The sequence below is a fragment of the Xiphophorus maculatus genome, chromosome 2, assembly GCF_002775205.1.
Source record: "Xiphophorus maculatus strain JP 163 A chromosome 2, X_maculatus-5.0-male, whole genome shotgun sequence".
NCBI lineage: Eukaryota > Metazoa > Chordata > Actinopteri > Cyprinodontiformes > Poeciliidae > Xiphophorus > Xiphophorus maculatus.
The window spans coordinates 29,721,351-29,742,030 of NC_036444.1; the positions used below are offsets into that span (position 1 = coordinate 29,721,351).

The following is a 20,680-nucleotide window of genomic DNA, read 5'->3' on the forward strand; positions in this document are numbered from 1 at the left end:
TGGATAAAATTTTTGTATGAATATTTAATTAATATTAAATACTCTGTTAGTGAAGCTGTCAGGCCTGTAAACTAAGAACATGTAACAGAAGCTGAGATACTTCAGTGATGTATGATCGATTTATTGATGAGGAAATCAGCCTTTAATATAATGCTGGTCATGTGATCAATCAGAACGAACAGCAGCATGAGCTCAGATATAAAGACCGGTCAGAAATCTGTTAGGATTTCTGTTTAAAGTACGCTCTAGAAATATGACTTTTATGGAAAAATGATGAGAAAAAAACTATTGTTTGAGGGGGGGAAGCCCAAATTTCCCTTTGCAGGGGAAGGTAGAGCTGGTGGGAAGATATATCCATCTGGAAAACGGCTGGAGGGATAAAACCGACATTTAACTGTCCAACATGCAGCAGAACAGATAAAATAAAACAGAGGATCTGATGAGACTGAGCTGTAACTGAAGGACAGCTGCTTCCACCAAGTTACTCACAAACAGATAACACACTTTTAAAATACATCTAAAAAAATAAGAAAATTGCGCAAAAGTGCCATATTTCTTGCCATTCATCTCAGAAAGTGAAAAAGTAATTTAAAAAGATTCACTACACAAGAATAAATAAAATATTTCAAACTTCTTTTTTTTCAGTTTTAATAATTATGGCTACAGGTGAAGAACAGATGTTTTAAGCATTATTCTAATTTTCTGAGACACTTTTGGGGTTTTCATTTTCTGCTAGCCATAACTATCAAAATGACAAGAAACAAAGGCTTGGAATAAATCGCTCTAGGTGATGATTCTATACGAGTTTCACTTTATAAGATGACCGGCAAGAATATTTGCATTTTTATGCAATATTCAAATCCCAGCCTCCCAATAAAATACACTGACAATTGTGGTTGTGAAGTAGCTGAACGTGAAAAAGTTGAAATACTTTAGTTTCATCAGTCTGGTCTGCTTCGGGTCGAGGAATGAGACGTTTCTAGCAGAGCAGCAGTGACTGAAGTCTACCTAGAAATATATTAAAAGCTCCGGTTGGCATAAACATGTCCGTCCTGACGGCAGGCGCAGCTCCCATCATGTGTGGGACTTGCAGGTGAACTCGTCCACCAGCTGCTGGCAGTCTCTGCAGCGGACGGCGCAGCACCAGTGGAACTTGCACTCGCACTTGGTGGTGCGGCTGATCCGCGCCGTGTCGTAGCCTCGGCCGCAGCACATCACCTCGCAGCCGTCCGAGCCGCGGGACGCCCGGCTGCAGAGCCGGCCCGCCGTGCCCATCGACCCTGAGGACAAGACCAGACAGAATCCCGACACATTAGGTTGGAAACTCATGTCTTCTTCTTTTGGAAACATGAATCATAATCAATTACAAGGATAAACAGAAGTTGAATCACCATTTCAACTTCATTCAATTAAGATTTCTGATCTTTCTTTCATTTTTCCAGATTCTCTAGTGATTTTTCTCAGTCTTGGGATGACATGTTGTCATCTCTGTCGGGATAAAAATCACTGACTTGAAACAGAATAAACATTCCAACACATTCTCACGAGTTGGGAGTGAGAATGGGCTGAACATTCAGAATAAACTCCTGAATGTAGTTTAGGGATGTAGAAAAAAAGAAAAATGAAGTGGAGATTAGTAAATAGATTTAATAAAGATGACATACATGAGACTGATTTACTTTTATATAATTAACAGGAGGATTAAAGATTAAACAGATTTTTTTCGACTGAACATCCACATTGTTCAGTCAGTATCTTTCAGGAACATTTGCCACAATCACAGGTTATATTTCAACTCAAAATGCAACATTTGGTTTCTTATGCAAATATTAAAAGCACAGCGATTCTACATGAAGTGATGAACTTCAAGACACAAAACAAAAAGCCACAAACGGATCATTTGAATCACTTTTCAGGACATAAGAGCCCAGTGGGGGCGGAGCCACATGCTTCAGTCAGGACAGTGGAGATGAGATGTGTGTGTGGGTGTGTGGTGCAGGGTGGGTGTATGAGGGGATCAGATGGAAAACTTAGACTTAGACTGACTTTATTGTCATTTTGCATGGACAGAACGAAATTTCGTTGCATAGGACAATGTTTTGAGGTTCCAATGTTGTGAGGTTACTCCAGAATAAAATAAATTATAGTATAAAATGTGAATATAGATATGAATATAAAATATAAAGTGCAGGACTGACAGTAAAATAGAAGTTATTTAGCTCTGTACATGTGCAAGGTATGAAGTGGAGACCAGTTTTTGAGTGCAGTCCAGTTAGGAGTTCAGCAGTCTGATGGCAAGTGGGGAAAAGCTGTTTTGGAACCTGGTGGACCTGCACCGGATGCTGCAGAACCTCTTTCCAGAGGGCAGCAGGGAGAACAGTCCATGGTGGGGGTGTGAGGGGTCACTGACACGCAGCGCTGGGATGAAATGTCCTGAATGGAGGGAAGGGGGGCCCCGATGATCCTCTCTGCTGTCCGCACCACTCTCCTCACGTTCTTAGAGTCAGAGGTGCTGCAGCCTCCACACCACACAGAGAGGCAGCTGGTCAGAATGCTCTCTATGGTGCTTCTGTAGAACGTCTTGAGGATGGGCGGGGGCAGGTGTGCTCTTCTCATCCTCCGCAGGAAATACAAGCGTTTCTGTGCCCTCTTGACCAGAGACGTGGTGTCCACAGTCCAGGTGAGGTCGTTTGTGATGTGCACCCCCAGGAATTTGGTGCTGCTAACCACCTCCACAGCCGAGCTGTTGATGAGCAGTGGAGCGTGGCTGGGCCGGTTCTTCCTGAAGTCGACGATCATCTCCTTCGTCTTGTCAACGTTCAGGATCAGGCTGTTGTCTCTGCACCAGTCCACCAGCTGCTCCACCTCCTCTCTGTAGTCCAGGTCGTTGTCGTCTCTGATGAGGCCCACCACCGTTGTGTCGTCCGCGAACTTCACGATGTGGTTGGTGGCGAACCTGGGGACATAGTCGTGTGTCATCAGAGTGAACAGCAGAGGACTCAGGACGCAGCCCTGAGGGGAGCCTGTGCTGAGGGTGATGACGTCGGAGGTGTGTTGTCCGATCCGGACTGACTGAGGTCTGTCGGTGAGGAAGTCTAGCAGCCAGTTGCGCAGGGGGGTGCTGAAGCCCAGGTGTCCCAGTTTTTCTGCCAGATGCTGTGGGATGATTGAACGCTGAGCTGAAGTCCAGGAACAACATCCGCACGAGTGTTCTTCTCCTCCAGGTGAGCCAGGCTCAGGTGTAGGGCAGAGGAGATGGCGTCCTCAGTGGAGCGGTTTCGGCGGTAGGCAAACTGGAACGGGTCAAATGTGGTGGGGAGTCTGGAGACGATGTGTTCTTTTATCAGCCTTTCAAAGCACTTCATCATGATGGGAGTCAGTGCCACAGCCCGGTAATCGTTGAAAGAGGTGACTTGAGGTTTCTTTGGCACTGGAATGATGGAGGCAGTTTTGAGACAGGCTGGCACTGTGGCTTGGTCCAGTGAGGTGTTAAAAATGTCTGTTAGGACACCAGCCAGCTGACCTGCGCAGTGACACAATGAAGTCCAGACGAAGCAAAAATGAGAGATTGATGACAGGAGCAATCAAGCTGCTCTCACCAACATCATCAGCTGTTCATTTCATAGAAGACATCCACCAGACACACGTCTCTCCTGACACCCCCCCCCCCCACACACACACACACATGATGACAAGTGTAGTTTCGCTTTGTTTTGAAGTGTGACTGAAACATCAGTCGGCAAAGTCTTCATTCATGATGAAAACACAAAGTTCTGTTTGGTTTATTCTGTCTGGTTTATTCATTTCATTTCATATTTCACATTCTGCGGACTGCCAGTCTGAAACAATGAGAGAAAACAAGACAAACAGACTGCAAGCTGCTGAAGCTCCAGACGGCTCCGGTTTTCCGTCACCAAAATAATCTGTTGCAGAAAAGTTGGAAATGTTATCGCCAAAGGAAAACATCTTTGAATATTCCTGTCATATTTCAATGTAAGTCTGCAGCTGATGTCTTCAGAGACTTGGTGAAGAAGAAGTCATATTTTTTATTATTTTTCCTACTGTGTGACAAAAACTACGGAGCTCTCTAGGGGACATGGGAAAAATATTTTCATTTGCATTCCCTCGCAGAAGGTTTTGCGTTCCCTCTCAATACTGTACTGATCAGTTCATGTGGCATAATTGAATACTGTAAGTCTTTTTAGCGGTGGTATTTCTTTCCTACTTACAGAAAGTTTCTGTTTATATCAAAGGTTTGTGGTGCCTTTCTATCCTAAAGAAAAAGATAAAACTTCAGATATTTCACAACGAGATATTAACATTCATGGAAAAACCTCACATAACCTTATATTAAAGCAGAAAGTACGGCGCCCACCGTAAGAAAGACTTACAGTATTCAATTATGCTGCATAGATTATTGCGAGGGAACGCAAAAGAAAAGAAAAATTCCCATGTCCCCTGGAGGGCTCCGTAAAAAACAAAGTCATTTTAAATGACGAGGTAAGAAAAATCCCATCATAATCTACGTATATTTTCCAGTCATATTTTAAAAACATAATGGCATATTGAATTGCATTTCATTTTCATGTAAAGCTCTATATAATACGAGCTACCTCAATTTTTCATCTTGACATATTTTGTTGTTTCTGTTGTGAGAAACTCATAACAATCTTTTGGTGAAAACTAATCAAAGTTCAATAAGGCAGGAATCTATAATCAATAACTGAGACTGAAAAATGTTTTCTATAATTTCCTGATAATCAGATGATGACCTCACTAAATGCTTTTAGTGTTTATTAGCAGTTATTCACAGCCAAACCTGTTGTTGCACAACACCACAAACCAAAAAAAAACAGATTCATTTTCTTCGTGACAATCCTTTTGGAATAAACTACAAATTATGAACGTTAAGCAATCGAGTGATTTCCAGTAATTTTAGTTTTTTTTATCAGTGTTCATTGCCATCTGGTCACCTGCGTCTGGATCAGGGCTGCTCAATACGCTGAAGGTTTGGAGTCGATCTCAGCGGTAGGTGATAAACTGAACGCCGCCAAGAGGCTGAAACCAGCACGTCCTCTTCTGACGCGCTTATGAAAATATTCAAAGATCCAAAACGTTTGTAATTTTATTAAAGAATAAAAATAAATCAACAAAAATTGTTCAAATTAACGATCTCAGTAATTATTGTTTCAACAAGGTGTTGCGCAATTCAGTGCGTTTCGGTTCAATTAACAAAAAAAGGGACTCAAAGATCGACTCTGACGAGCAGAGCAGCAGTTTAAATTAACTAATCAACCATCGCTGTGTTCATGAGAGACTTATTAATAATCGCAAAATAAATATCAAGCCTGAAAACCTTATATCGAAACGGACTGGATGTTATGTTTTTAACTTAATCTCTGCTCGGCTTGTGGGGCGCAGGCAGTTGCCACGGCAACGGGTGTGCTAAAACGACAAAGAGAGACTAAAAAGGTACGAGTGGTTTTGAATGGTGTTCTCTGGCATCTTGTTTTGAGCTCAGAGTCTGAAAGGCTTTTCCTCTTTCAAACATGCTATTTATTTTTGTCTCTTATTTAGTGGAAATATTGATGTTCATGAAACTTTCTCCAACATAATAACCTTTTTCAACATTTATAGGTTCACTGTTGAAAATGAGGAGCTGACATTAAATGACATTGAAATAAATTCCAGTCCAACATCTGGGTTGAGGTGAATCCTCTGGATCCTGTTGGAGGAAAAATATCCCAACTTCATATGTTGTGCTTTTATCTTAACAGAGCTCTTTGGTTCCTCCTATCAGTCTGTAGCTTCTCATATTTCAGTCATCAAACCAAAGTTCAGGTCTACCATAACTGACTGACACCTGCTGGCCTCAGGTTTGCAACCAGCTTCTGAAACCCGTAACCTCCTCCTAGTGTCAGAATCTCTCTGAGGAAGAAACTGTATTAGACTTTCTATCACTTTAATATTTCTGCTATAACTGATGGATATTTGCATATAAAATAAGTCAATAGAGTTTAATTTACAATTTTTATATCTTTGTGTCGTGAGGTAGATCTCAGCTGGCTGGTGAGAGAAAAAGTAGATCTTGGTCTCAAAAGGTTTGGGCACCCCTGGTCCGGAGTGTTTTACACAGCAGAACCAGAGTTCTGCTTGAGGCAGATGATACTGTGATGTCTGAATCCTGATTGTTAATGAAGAGGAGTGTGTTCAGGCTGACTCCTATATAAATAAAGTTGAAAAAAATAAATTCCAAAGTGGCTTAATACACGAACTTCAAACCATGTTGTGGAATTTGCTGGTGTTTACCTTCTGTTTTGGGTTGGTGTGTTGATGGTCTCTGCGCCTGTTCGTTCCCTGGGCAGGTATTATGTCTGGACATGACCAGACGCCCCACCCTGCTCTGGCAGCGGGCCCCTCCGCCCCCCCGCCCATTATCCGTGGTATGCTGCACTGCTCGGGGTGACATCATGGCCAGCATCTACCTCAGGGTCCTTGCTCTCCCTGCGCCTGCTTATTGAATTAAGATGAGGGGGCGCCGAGAGATGAGTTTAGCACCTGAGCCTTGCTGGAGCCGAGGGAAATTGATTTCACACTCTGAGGGGCCGTTTGACCATCTCTCTGGGCTGCGGTTTGTTCCTTGAAGTGTCTGAGAAAATGATTGAATGATCACCAGTTTGTGTTTCTTTGAGAGAGTATTCAAAGTGTGAAGGAAGAATTACTCAAACTATGTTTTAAACTTGATAACAGTTCACGCTTACAGTACATACATGTGTTTATGTTAGCATAATTCTGCATGCATGTCCACGGACCATGAAGCATCCATGTCGGTTGTAAAAAATAAAAAATGACCAATGAGATCCCAGGTTCCTCCTGGGTTCCTGTTAAAGGGCCACATATTCAACCGTGAACCAAACTACCCTAAACATCTGTGACGAACCCTCCTGCTGTGATACTTGTTGTTATTTTGATACAGAGACTTAAAAATATAAATGTAGGTGATGAAAGACCCACTAAGTTTTGTATTTTTATCAGTTCTTATCAGTGAATGTTTCATCTTTTTGCTCTTTAAAGTGTAACTAGTAACTGTAACTAAAGCATAAACCCTCCCCTGGGAAATTCTGAAAAATTCCACCAAAGTGGGCAGAGCCAAGAGGGATGAATGAGGTGTGATCAGGATTACCAACTTATCCACTTTGTCACTATGTTTAGTGACTTCTCAGACACCTCTAGTGACTTTAAAGAAGACAAAATTTTCCTGTATTATCAGAGACTTTTAAGGTGACAACACTCTGCAGCGCCGCTGCGTCGCCAATAGAGCCGAGGAGAGCATTCAACTCCACGACCACATTGGAGACAAATCACACATTTGCAAAGCTGATCAATGCTCACTTTGGTATTCCTACTCCTGACTCGCCAAGAGGGGGCGTGTGTCTGAGAGAGAAATAGTTTTATACCTGAACATGATGTGACAAAGTTGTACCAATAGGAACATTTCATAAAATTTCACACACAGAAACAGAAATATAGAACCCCAAATAACCTATTTAGACATCATTATTAAGAAAAAGTTGATTTGGGGTTTAGATCAAAAAGACTAGCAAGGTAATATTAGCTTGTTCATCATTTGGACTAATCGTCTAGTTGTCTGATTACCTGCTGCAGCTTTAATATAATACACACCATTAATATAAAGTACAACTGCTGAAGCTAAAAGCAGCAGTTTTCATCCCTCAGACAAAAAATAAATAACAGCAAAAGCACAAGAACAAGTGTAAATAATCCAAGTAGAGCAAAATTACTATCTTTTTATAGTTAAAACTTGGTTGAATTGTTTGCAGACAGCATTCCTGCAGCATTACTCTGGCACAGAAAACAGGACCAAACAGCATGAATTAGCACCATAGAGGGTACAGCCTAAAACTTCAGTAAAAACAGTGAAACGTTTGGTAATCTGTAAATTAGGATGTACATATCATCTATATTGGTGGAATGCATTATCAATATTTTATAGTGTGTCTGGGAGAAAGGAAAGGATTGTCTTACAAAGATGAGAGATTTAAAAAATGAAACTAGTTTTAAATAAAGGTTGCCTGTTACAGTTAAATAAGTGAAGCTGCAGAAGATTTTCAACTGAGATGACTGAAACACGAAACAGACGAAGTTCAGGGAATAAGAAATGCTTCGGTCCCACAAGGTTCAGGGTAGGAAAACGTAAAGGTGCCGTCTCCTGGACAAACAGTCCGCTTCTCCATGCACCCCGGTAACAAAAGTGTGAGACTTTTATTTTGTTTTAATTGTTTGTTTGTTTTTATTGATCTTTGAGCAGCACTTTGAGCAGCTTTTAGTATAAAGGGTGGTTTATAAATAAAATTGACTGATTGATTGATAATAATTACTAATGTCCTTATTTTAATAATGAGGTGACCAATATTGTTGAATATCTCCCACATTGCAAAAAGTACAAAAATAAAATGTCATAACAATATCCTTATGAAAAAATTCAATATTTTTTGTCACTCATAATGATAACATAATATGTTTGAATATTGAGAAAAAGTTCAATATTGGGAACTCATGGTGTCACACTCTAATCAGGTAATTAACTCTAAACACCTGCAGCCTCTGAACCACTCAGTCTGGGTCAGTGGGACAGTCATGAGGAAGACTGATGACAGAAGGTCGTTGCTAAGCATCAGCACAGAGCGCTGTATCTGAGAGCATTCATGACTGGTCAAAAGTTTTACTTTAGGGTCAGGAAGGATTTTTTTCAAACAAATGCATGGAAGAATAGAGCAAAAATCAAAATTGGAAAACAAAAGAATGAGTATTGATGCAGTTTAAAGTTTTGTGAGGGTTTGAGTGCCATTATAGAATGGCACTAAGCTAATTAAACTTCATCTATGCTTTCTGTGTGATGCAAACTACTCCAATAAGCTGATCTTAACCTCCCTTGCAAACCAAAATCAGTGTGTTTGTGTGTGTGTTTCATGTTGAGGTGATTTATAAAGGTGTGGTATTCTAGAGTTTCAGCCCACAGATGTGTGTAACGGCTCTTAAACTGGCAGACACCTGATTGTCACGGATCATCGGTTGCACGACAAGCAGTCACTCCTTCTGGAAGACACACACTCACACACTCACTGCCCTGTCATCTGCCTGCTTTCTAACCCGAGTTTTAAACACAAATGTTTTCGTTCTCACACTGTCTCTTGTCTCAGCCATGAAAAGGCCCACATCAAAGTAACCGAGTCTTTCCTAACAACAGCAGTGTTTTTGGTTACTGTACAATCAGTCAGTTATCTGGTGAAGAGAAAGACTGGAAGAACAAGGCGGGAACTGATTGTGAAAGACTAGAGGGCAAAAGAAATTGAGGGTATTTCCATTTTGGTTTTCAACGATTGATTCTATGTGGTCATCCGCTGACATTATCTAAGCCCTGCCCTCTGAAAACAGAGAGACACATTTTTTTTTCTTTTGGAAAGTTCACTCTATGACCCTCTTGAGCTAATCCACTTGAAATTGAGTCATTTAAGAGATAACAAGTTGGCCTGCTTGGTTTCCAACACAGAGACCTTTAGCAGGGTGTGTGGCTGTCGGACGTGGCGAGGTCTGATGTCATGCCTCAGTCTTATGTTTGGCTGAAATTTGAACGGAAATATTTGCCCCAAACTGAACATGGTGGGTAGCAATTCAACCCCCAAAAGGTATTTATGCAAATTTTTGGTGGCAAAATCGCCTCACTGCATCCAAACAACAAGCTGTGTTTTAGCCGAGGAATTTGAAATTTGATGCACAAGTCTATTGAACAGAAAAACTCAGTTATGATCAAATTCTTGCTGGAAGTTGGCCACTTTGGATCAGTTTGTGTCTTTTACTTACAAACTGAGCAAACTCCTTCTACGGCTTTCCTCAGATTTCAAAATGAGTCAGAATAGGGTTGAGGCAATGAAGATCACAAGTTATGAAAAGCTTTTTGCTGCACGTGGAGGTTGCAAAGCAGCAAAATCTGATTTCTCAAAATAAAAAGATGAATACGCAAGAATTTTCTCACACCAGGTCAAGCCTGTACCAGATTTTCTGGATATCATCACAGACCAGCATTAAACATATTTATATAATCACTTGCTGACATCACTTCAGCCCTGCCCACTTAGACAGGAAAGTTGTATGTTTTTTCATCCTCCTCATTAAATTTTCAAGCTCTTCTTTGCCTAGTGGTTCGCTGCCTCTGATGACACAGAACAAGGGTGATGTTGAATTCTACTCTTAGAAGTGACTACTGGATATAAACAATCTTCATCTACGTACAAACAGGCCAATTGGTCAGTGGAATTTGAATTTTAAAAGCTGTTTTTCCCTAAAGCATTATCATCTCCACAGATTTTTCAGTGCACCATTACAGAACAGATTGGGAAGGTAGTTTGATGCCATCAATTTGAAGAAGAAACTCACAGGATTCAGTGGTACACTGCATGTTCTGAAGGTTGACTCTTTAGAACACTATGTATAACAACAGAAGACAATTTCAAATGATGGATTCTGGATCCTACCTGAAGTGCTTGATAACCCATTGCCATGAAACAGGAAGTGATACTAACTCATAGCAGGAAGGTCTAACATGAGCCAAAAGGTTAAGACTTCCCACCATCCCTGAGCTGAAGTAGATACATGTGGGAATGATGTGCCTTACTGATGGTAATGAGGTGGTTAAAAGTTCATGAAATAGGTAATTGGTGGAAGTTCTCAGATGCAAAAAGGAAGAAAAGGACTCCAGAGGACTCTGTTTTTGAAATAGAGGAGGATGTATTTATGCATTCTATTTTGGCTGTGTTTTATTTAGGAGCATGAACATGACCTGACGGACAGATTAAGCCCTTACCTGATTGAGGGTCCCATATACAGTAGTCTGGTGAGTCTTCCAGGTAGACCAGATCATTTTTGCTAGGACGTTTGAGGTGTGTGTGCGCGGCTGTAAAGCCAGTTCCATACTGATTGACTGCGACCTGCACAGCGCCATTGTATCTCCTCCTCAGGTGGTCACCAGTGCGTCGGAAGTCGGCCATAGCCTGCCAGCAGGTACGGACGCTGCACGAGCCACTGACACCATGGCATTTACACTGTAAAGTCATGAAGCGCTTCACTGCCTGTGAGGAGATAAGAAGCAAGGTTCATTTACAGATGTCTAGAAAATAGCTTTTTGTATTCCCCTTTCTAGATAGTTTTCAAAATAATGAGAAAGAAAATCCAGAAGAAGAAAATCAACGCATCATCTGATTGCTTTATTGTTGAGCTGAGTCATTTCTATGTGTACCCTCTCCCATACCTTCCTGCCAGCTCTGTTGTTGTGCAGGTTCATGAGCGCTCGGGCATCCCTCTCCTTCCTCTCTTTGGCATCCACAAAGATTTGACTGAAGTGAATGGCGTGCTCCACATGATCGCTGCAGCCTCCCCAGTCGAAGGAGCCCTTGGAGTCCTGCGATGAGCCCTTCTTGGTGGGGTCACAGGAACAGTTGTCCAGGTCGCCCTGGCTGCAAGCTCGGGCCAAAGTATACACCACTCCTGCAGAGGAGATGGCGTACACAAAGGCAACTTCTTGGCTGCCTAGAAGTAGACAATTATGATGGGGCAAAGTCTGTTACTTTGTACCAAAAACATGTATTTGTGTAGAAGTACGTTCTTCAGGGAACAGCTCAGATTTGAAGATTGACAGCATGTCTTTACATTGACTGATGGGTCCAGGTTACTGTTTTTATTGTTTTGGTTCACAAATCAATAAAAAAAAAAAATTGTTTTTTTCTTGTAGTTAGTAACCAATCTTGCCAAGTTCCTGTTATTTTCTACATGTCCCAACACAAGTCTGCTGATTTCAGAATCATACCATGACAATCAGAACTGTCCCTTAACTGTTTGGCTACTGATGAAACCTCGCTGTAGTTTTTTGCCAGAAGCTTTCATGCTAAGTTACCGAGCATGAAACAGAAAAAGGAAAAGCTTCATCTCTTTCCAACAACTTAGGGTTATGAGCAATGCCCTCATGTGGAGCCCTCATCTCCTCCACATGCACAGTAACCAAAGAGAGATGTGGGCAAGATCTGAGAAAAGGAGAGCTCCATTTCTTCATTTCATTTCTGCTATGAAACCACCATGTTTGATAAAGTCAGCTGAACATATAAAGAGCAAAAATGTATTTATTAATGAAATGTTGAGTGATTATCAGTGTCAGGATCTGTGTTTTCTGTGTTCATTTAGAGTGTTTTGTGTCCTTGAGTCTCTTCGTTGTCCTGTCCTCCCCTTGATTGTTCCCAGGTGTGTCTCGTTCTGTGATTACCCTCCCGTGTATTTAACTCCACCTGTGTTCCTTGTTCCTCGTCGGGTCCTCGTCTATGTCAACGTCAATTTTTCGTCAATGTTTTGTCAATGCGTCTCTGTGCGAGCTGCCTGTTGTTTTTGGACTGTGTTTTCGACATTAAACCATCGTTATTCATCATACCTGGGTCCGCTGCGCCTGCCTCACCAACCCTCACCACACCTCATGACAGTAGGACCCGACCAAACCGAACGGTGAGGCTCGCTTTGAAATGGACCCAGCTGGAGCGAGGTTGCCTCCTAGAGGGCAGAGCGGCCCGTGGCGGAGGTCCGGCAGGGAGGACAGGGAGCTGGCGGAGGCTCTCGCAGACTTGCAGCGGGAGCTTTTCCGAGGGACGAGACTGGTGTTGGCACCCCCTGGATACGGCCCCCGTCGATTCCTCCGTCCGGGAGGTCAGCGACGTGAGCCGCCGGCAGATCCGGCCCCTCGTCGCTTTCCTGAACCGCCACCTCCGCGACCAGCTCACAGGCGGCGACGTGAGCCGCCGGCAGATCCGGCCCCTCGTCGCTTTCCTGAACCGCCACCTCCGCTACCAGCCCGGAGACAGCGACGTGAGCCGCCGGCAGACCCGGCCCCTCGTCGCTTTCCGGAGCCGCCACCTCCACGGTCAGCCCGGAGACAGCGACGTGAGCCGCCGGTGGACCCGGCCCCTCGTCGCCTTCCGGAGCTGTCACCCCCGCGGCCGGTTCCAAGGCTTCGCTGCGGCTCGCCCCCGCGGCCGGTTCCAAGGCTTCGCTGCGGCTCGCCCCCGCGGCCGGTTCCAAGGCTTCGCTGCGGCTCGCCCCCGCGGCCGGTTCCAAGGCTTCGCTGCGGCTCGCCCCCGCGGCCGGTTCCAAGGCTTCGCTGCGGCTCGCCCCCGCGGCCGGTTCCAAGGCTTCGCTGCGGCTCGCCTCCGCGGCCGGTTCCAAGGCTTCGCTGCGGCTCGCCTCCGCGGCCGGTTCCAAGGCTTCGCTGCGGCTCGCCTCCGCGGCCGGTTCCAAGGCTTCGCTGCGGCTCGCCTCCGCGGCCGGTTCCAAGGCTTCGCTGCGGCTCGCCTCCGCGGCCGGTTCCAAGGCTTCGCTCCGGCGCACCCGAGGCCGAGTCAGCCGGCGTTCCAGCCGGAACACCCGAGGCCGAGTCAGCCGGCGTTCCAGCCGGCGCACCTTCCGAGACTCCCAGTGTTCCTTCAGAGACTCCCTGTGTTCCTACCGAGACCCAGACCCTCTACGTTCCTTCCGAGACCCCGACTCCCGAGACCCTCTACGTTCCCTCCGAGACCCCGACTCCCGAGACTCTCTGCGTTCCTCCTGAGACCCTGACCTTCTGCGTTCCTCCTGAGACCCTGACCTTCTTCGTTCCACCCGAGACCCTGACCTCCAGCGTTCCACCCGAGACCCCCAGCGTTCCACCCGAGACCCCCAGCGTTCCACCCGAGACCCCCAGCGTTCCACCCGAGACCCAGACCCCCTGTGCTCCACCAGAGACCCTGCCTCGGGGGGCTCGTCGTCGCCGTCTGTGGGCGGCCCCCGGGACTCATCGCCACCTCCAGCGCCGCGGACGGCCGCCGGACCGCCTCCGTGGTTCCCGCCTCCAGCGCCGCGGACGGCCGCCGGACCGCCTCCGTGGTTCCCGCCTCCAGCGCCGCGGACGGCCGCCGGACCGCCTCCGTGGTTCCCGCCTCCAGCGCCGCGGACGACCGCCGGACCGCCTCCGTGGTTCCCGCCTCCAGCGCCGCGGACGACCGCCGGACCGCCTCCATGGTTCCCGCCGCCGCGGACGACCGCCAGACCACCTCCGTGGTTCCCGCCTCCTTTGCCTCCGCCCACCCTGTGGGTAGTTTTTTGTTTGTTTATGGACTCTTGGCCCTCCCTGTGTTTCCGCCCACAACGGTGGGTTGTTTTTTGTTTTTTCTGAACTCTGGCCCCCCGTCCAGCGCCCCTCCGCCCACCCTTGTTGTGTTTTTGTTTTTTGGGCGTCTGGTAGCCGCCCTTGAGGGGGGGGTACTGTCAGGATCTGTGTTTTCTGTGTTCATTTAGAGTGTTTTGTGTCCTTGAGTCTCTTCGTTGTCCTGTCCTCCCCTTGATTGTTCCCAGGTGTGTCTCGTTCTGTGATTACCCTCCCGTGTATTTAACTCCACCTGTGTTCCTTGTTCCTCGTCGGGTCCTCGTCTATGTCAACGTCAATTTTTCGTCAATGTTTTGTCAATGCGTCTCTGTGCGAGCTGCCTGTTTTTGGACTGTGTTTTCGACATTAAACCATCGTTATTCATCATACCTGGGTCCGCTGCGCCTGCCTCACCAACCCTCACCACACCTCATGACAATCAGAAGCAAATATCTGACCTGTAGTGGGCAAGAGATGTTTTGATATTAAAAATCTTGACTTTTGGTACAGCTCTTATTTGCCCAATGGTTAGCTGGAAAATGTATCTCTTATTTAAAGAGGCTCAGAGAACCGTCCTCTTTAAATAAGAAATGTACTGATCATCTCTCGGCAGGACTCCACATAAAAAAAATCCGAAATATTTTGGTTTTTTTGCCAGATAATACCGTAATTCTTGGCTATGAAATTGCATATTTAGTGAAGTATTTTTATATTTTATGTGAAGGAAGTGTCAAAATGCTTAAATCTCTTATATAATTACATTTTATATAACTTTCTGAAAATAGTTGATTTTGGTTCTCACTCTATTTTGGATAGCTCAGTCAAAATATGATATTTGACAAATTATGGCTCCTGAGCAAACCACAATAAATCTGACCAACCACAAGTTGGTAGTTATTACATATTGGAGTGATAAACACATATTTCCTTAAGGTACAACATGATAAGAGTAAAGAAAATTACCTTAATTTCTCAAGTGTTCAAATGATATAAATGTTTGCAGTGCATGAACTGATAAAAAACATCACGAATGTGGCTGTATGTATGTAAAAAAAAAAAAAAGAGCTATATAAATATATATATTTTTTAAATAAAAGTTACTATACAGCTTTAAATCAAGGCCCAAACCCCACCTGTTTAAAGTTGCCCTGGATTCATAATAACTGGAACAGTGATCAATATATTTCATGTACATTTTCTTTCATTTGACAAAATTTCAGTTTCATGATTGGTTGTTATATAAAGCACTTTGAACTTCCTTGTTAATTATATATGCTATACCAATAAATTTGACTTGAAACTACATTACTGACATTTCCAGAAGGCATAAGCATTTACAAAAACACAAAAAATTACATGACAGTCTTCAAATCTGAAACTGCATATAGAAAGAAAAATTAGGTTTAAAACAAGCTCAAGTGTTACCTGGGAACGGTAACTAATATAAACAGAGGTGGGTTTGCGTGTGTGTGTAGCAGCTCACTTAGGTGTGTCTAATGGGGTGAATGAGGAGAACGGTGAGAGAACACGTTGCTGCAGAGGGAAATATCCTGTGTAATTGTTTGAAATTAGCCTTCTGACATTGACAATAAGGAGCTTCTGGAGGGGCCTCTGTGTGCCATGATAATGCTTTGTGACACGGTCGGGGCCCGGGTGGGAGGTCCAAATACCACACGGCTGATTAGAGGCCCCCCGACATGAAACAGACTAAGATGAAGGATCCACCTCACAGGTTAAATCTCAGGGCATGGGAGAGGAACATCAGGCCATCAGGTTCTGATGATCCTTCCTTCTGCACCAGAAGAGGGAAAATAAGATCCGGACCAGCTCCAACATGCCCCCCGCTGAAAACAGCACCACGGTTTTAGTGGCTCAGATGTGCAATCACACGTTTCACTTGACAAGATGCTTCTGTAACATCAGTTACAGGGAATGACAGGCGAGCTCACTGCTTGGTAATCACTTTAGTCCCTAATGCCTCTTCATAGGTCTTACTGTTCAGCTTCACCTCTCACTGACGGTCAGAACCAACCTTTTTATGTCAGCTCTCGTCTTTTAAAGCTGCCAATAAATCATTTGTAGTCGCCAACAAATCGTCTGAGAAGATAAACACCGCTGATGACCAGCAGTGACTCTTCAAAAGGCTGGAATTATGATAGCTTGCCATCCGAATGGGCTGAGAGGAGATTAATTACTGAAGATGACTGAATTAATCTAAGGATATCAGTGGGAACATTTGAGGTGTTGCAGGTTTTGCAATCATATTGTTATTATTATTATTTTAAAAATAAAAAATAGAAACATGTATTCATTTCCAATGAGCACCTATAGCCTGGAGGGACAGTACTATGTGCTTTCCAGACACATATCGGCATTTTATAGCGCAGTCAAGCAACTATGTTACCTTCATTTGTTTACAATGGCGATATAGATCATTACTTAAAAGAAATTTCACCTTGTAATGTAACACCTTGGAATAGGGCCTCTGTCTCTTTAAAAACTCCTGAAACTCCACCTTCAGGAAGTCATCCCAACATGACTCCTCTATTAACCTTTTAACAAGGTTTTTACCAGCGTTGCTCTGAGAAGTAGCTCCTATAATGAGCTCAGCAGATGCACAGTTCTACCAGGTGTTTGCTAATTGCTGCTGGCTAGTCTGAAGGAGTGCTCTGTGAGGTGGAAGCTTGGAAACCTACAAACTGCATCTCTGAGAAGGTGGGGTTAGGTCCACCCAGATGTTTTCAATAACTGAATGGTTGCTTTGACAGATTAACCGATTTCTCAAACATGCATGACAGAATCAAAGCAGCACTTCAGGTATGTTTTTGATATAGAAACAAACCCGGAGAATAGCATTATAATATGATGTAAGGAGAAAAAAAGTTAATTTCATGTAATATTGCCCCCTTAAAGAGTATAATTTATGATCAAATCAGGAGCTGATGAATGTCTGCTCTCTCTGCTCAACAGTTTTATCACATCTGGGAACTGCAGGACAAATTTACCACAGTAAGGACTGCAGCAGCACAACAATTACCTCAGAGAAACCGCTTGTCTGCACTGATGTGATGAATGTATGTTTGTAAAGAGAGGAGAGGTACAGAATGTGATCCAACTGCCGCAGAAAGAAAACAACACGTCTACAAGATATTTCATTTCAGCGGACGTAGATTTAGCTGAGCTCTTGAAAGAATGACCGTTTGTTTGAAATTGTTTTCACATTTACTTTAAGGGCTTTCATAAGTCATGAGAAGAGAATCTATCCAGACCAACCCATCGGTGGTTGGGGTAACCACAGGGTTCCAGTTTCTACTCACCGCGTAGCAGCAGACGGCCAAACAAGTTGTGGTCCCTGGCTGTTGTGTTGCAGTTCCAGCGGTGGTTGCGGAACTGGTGCTGGCACTCAGAGATCCACTCCTTCATCCCGGCCCCAATGGCCTGCATCACCTTGGGGTGCTGGCGGCAGAGTTGGCGCTGTTTGTTCACCAAGCCGGGGATGTTGTCGCACATCACCTGGGAGCCCAGGGTGCCCATGTACCTACATGGTGAGGAACAGGGAACAAATATTTAAACACATGGCACTCAGCTTTATAGAGGCAAACATCTAAACATTTAAGTCATGCTTTCATTTAAAAATGCACAATTTAAATGACAGGGGATACTAATGCTTTCTTTAAAAAAAAACATATATTATGATAATGTATACTGTATGTGGCTTAGTTGAACAATTTACTTTGATTTTAAACTACATCAGATTGTCATAAAATTACAAATAGCCCAACATGGAATGAGTTAATTGGAAACTCAAGATGAGATTCTTCAGGAAACAGTTTATCAAATCTAAGCGTGATCAAACTAAAACTGATTTATGTTGGAGGGATTGCAAGCAAACTGGTGACCATTTACATATTTTCCAGGATTGTCCAACTTTAGATCTCCTTATAATGCCAAAATAAACATCAAGTCTGAAAACATGAAACTGTTAAGAACCGAATGTTCTGCTCTGTGTATTTTATAGTGTTGAATCCTCATACATATAGAGGAGCTGTTAGTTGGTTGCTATGGCAACGAGTCTGCGTGTAGCTAGCCGACACGGAAAGTGAGAAAAAGAAGACTAGAGTGGTTTTGAGTTGTTCTTAAACGTTTTTTCTGCCGTATTTCCCCTTTGCTGTGTTGCACTGTAAAAATGAAAAACTACCTACATCCCCAGGTTCCATTTAGTTCACTGAATGTTCTACCGCGGCTACGGATGGCAAAGAAAAGAATCGTCCTTTTGTCTTCCAGCGCATTCGCGAAATTTCTGGACGAAAACAGTAACATGAAACATGTCTAAATGGTATCTGCTGATGAATGCTGTACTTGTACATAAACGTTTTACCACTTTTTCTAAAATTGCAGTGGAATTTTCACTTTTGAGTATGTTCACACTGCAGTCTGTTGTTAGCGGTGCAGTTGGTGTAATTTAACTATGCGAATAAATGACTTAAATTACTTTTAATTTAACTTACTTCAGGCTGTTCAGGCCCCAGAGCAGCTCAGCTCAATGTGCTGCCTGTCTGCAGCTCCCGTCGCGTCGCTGGTAAAACTTTAGTTCGTAGTTTCGTGTAGCACCAAAAAACCAAATGGTGATCTGCTCCACCAGCCAGGAACCCGCTGCTGATGAATGGTGGATGTTCCGCTCGGTTTGGTTTGATCATCGTCACATCGTTCCAGGTCAAACTTATATTTTTTTGCTGCATACTTTACAAAACGCCTTTCGGTCATTCCTAGTCTTTAAATGTCGGATCATCGAGCCAAAGTTCTGAAAACTTATATCTTCTCATGGTGAGATCCTGTGATTAGTTATCATTTTTATACAGATTTTATTTTAACGAACTTAAAACAAGAAGTGAGCATCAATGGAAAATTAAAAATATTTTGAAAGGTGATGAAAAATGTACTACCCTTTACTATCGCACGAAAACCATGAAAATCTTACTTTCTCTAAGGAGAAATTTGAACCATATCGTCACATTCCTAAATAAATGGCCCGAGTCATTTTTTTTCTGAAGTAATTTTGGTTTAAAAAAAAAAAAGAAGAAGAAAAGAAATTAGCACTTTACTTTTGGAAGAAAGGACGGTGACGATGTTCAAGTTTTACCTGCACTCAGCTTAAAATGTTCAATCTTGAGTTGATGCCTTTGGGTGGATTGGGTAAAAAAAAAAGTTCAAATACTCCAAATCTGTTTAAGTCGTTGCTCAAGGCACTACTTCAAACACTTTTAATGGAAAGAAGGTTTTTCCTTTAAAAAAAAAGTCTGCGTGATGGAAAACCAAATTATTGCCAAGTTTCATTTGAAAGTGAACTTCTGTGCCTTTAACGGACCACTTGGTTGAACTATTTTCCATCTTCATTTGATATATTTATTTTTATTCATTCCTTAATTTTTCAATATTTGTTCTTACTGCATTGTAAGAAAAGAATTAGATCAAGCTACATTATTTAAATTTTAAATCTTAAAAGCACTCAGCTGTGTTAATATTTAAAACGATAAAAACGGGAATTTGGACACAGACACATTACAAATATTAATTAAGGAATCGTGCAAAAATAACAAATGCACAGATATTAAATTGGACTGGAAAGCCTGAAAACTTATCTTGTACAATATTCAATGTAGAAAACACTGCAAAAGCATACATGTAGGCCTATACCAAATTTCTAAGAGGAAACCTTCATTAGAAGTTAGAATAGATTACTGAGGGGAATTTTGCGATGTTAAACAGTAATAAAATAAAACAGACACTAATACAGAGCGACACTCACCACCAGGACGCATCGACCTTGGCCGTCAGCCAGCAGGTTGTTACCGATAGAAAAAAACATATTCCACTTGGCAAAAAGTTCATATTAAGCAGAATTTGGTTCTTTATGGATCTGCACGGAGCATTTCCATGGATGGGAGAAACATATGAAAATAGATGTAGGCTATATAATGATAAAAAATAAAATAAAAAAATCGGTGGGTCAACAAATCAAGTATGATAAAGTACAGAGAAGTGAGAGCAAATGCGATCTGCGCGTAAAAGCCATGGGGGATCTGCCGGAGGAAGGCTCCGCAGAGCGTCTTATAGCCCCGCAGATCCTCACACAGGTGATGAGCTATACTTTTACACAAGGGGTGGACAGGCTGCCGCTTCAGGAATGAAGGGAAGAAATGAGATGTCTCGGCGTATCTGTTCGGGCTGGTTTGACACCAGACAGGTTTTGGCTCGGGTCCAGACCCGGAGCTCCGGGTTCCCTGCCACCAGCTGATGCGCCTCCCTCAGTCCAACGGCACCGGAGCAGGATTTGATCCTGCGCGCTCAGAGAACCGAAGCAAAAAAAAAAAAAAAAAAAAAAAAGTCTGTCGCGATCCTCGAGAAATGCGAATAAATCTTAATGGAGAGAGGCAGGACGGAGATTCC

The 20,680-nt window shown here is 43.4% G+C and overlaps 1 protein-coding gene across 1 annotated transcript; it reads right to left on the bottom strand.

The window, feature by feature from the left end:
• Positions 1 to 722: 722 nt before the first annotated feature.
• wnt2 (Wnt family member 2) lies at positions 723 to 20,179 on the bottom strand. The gene is made up of 5 exons (XM_023345929.1): positions 20,040 to 20,179; positions 17,551 to 17,771; positions 11,327 to 11,604; positions 10,883 to 11,147; positions 723 to 1,280 (listed from the first exon to the last, which is right to left on the bottom strand). The coding sequence occupies exons 1-5, from the start codon at positions 20,120 to 20,122 to the stop codon at positions 1,075 to 1,077; spliced, it is 1,053 nt and encodes a 350-aa protein (XP_023201697.1). The 5' UTR covers positions 20,123 to 20,179; the 3' UTR covers positions 723 to 1,074.
• Positions 20,180 to 20,680: the final 501 nt, after the last annotated feature.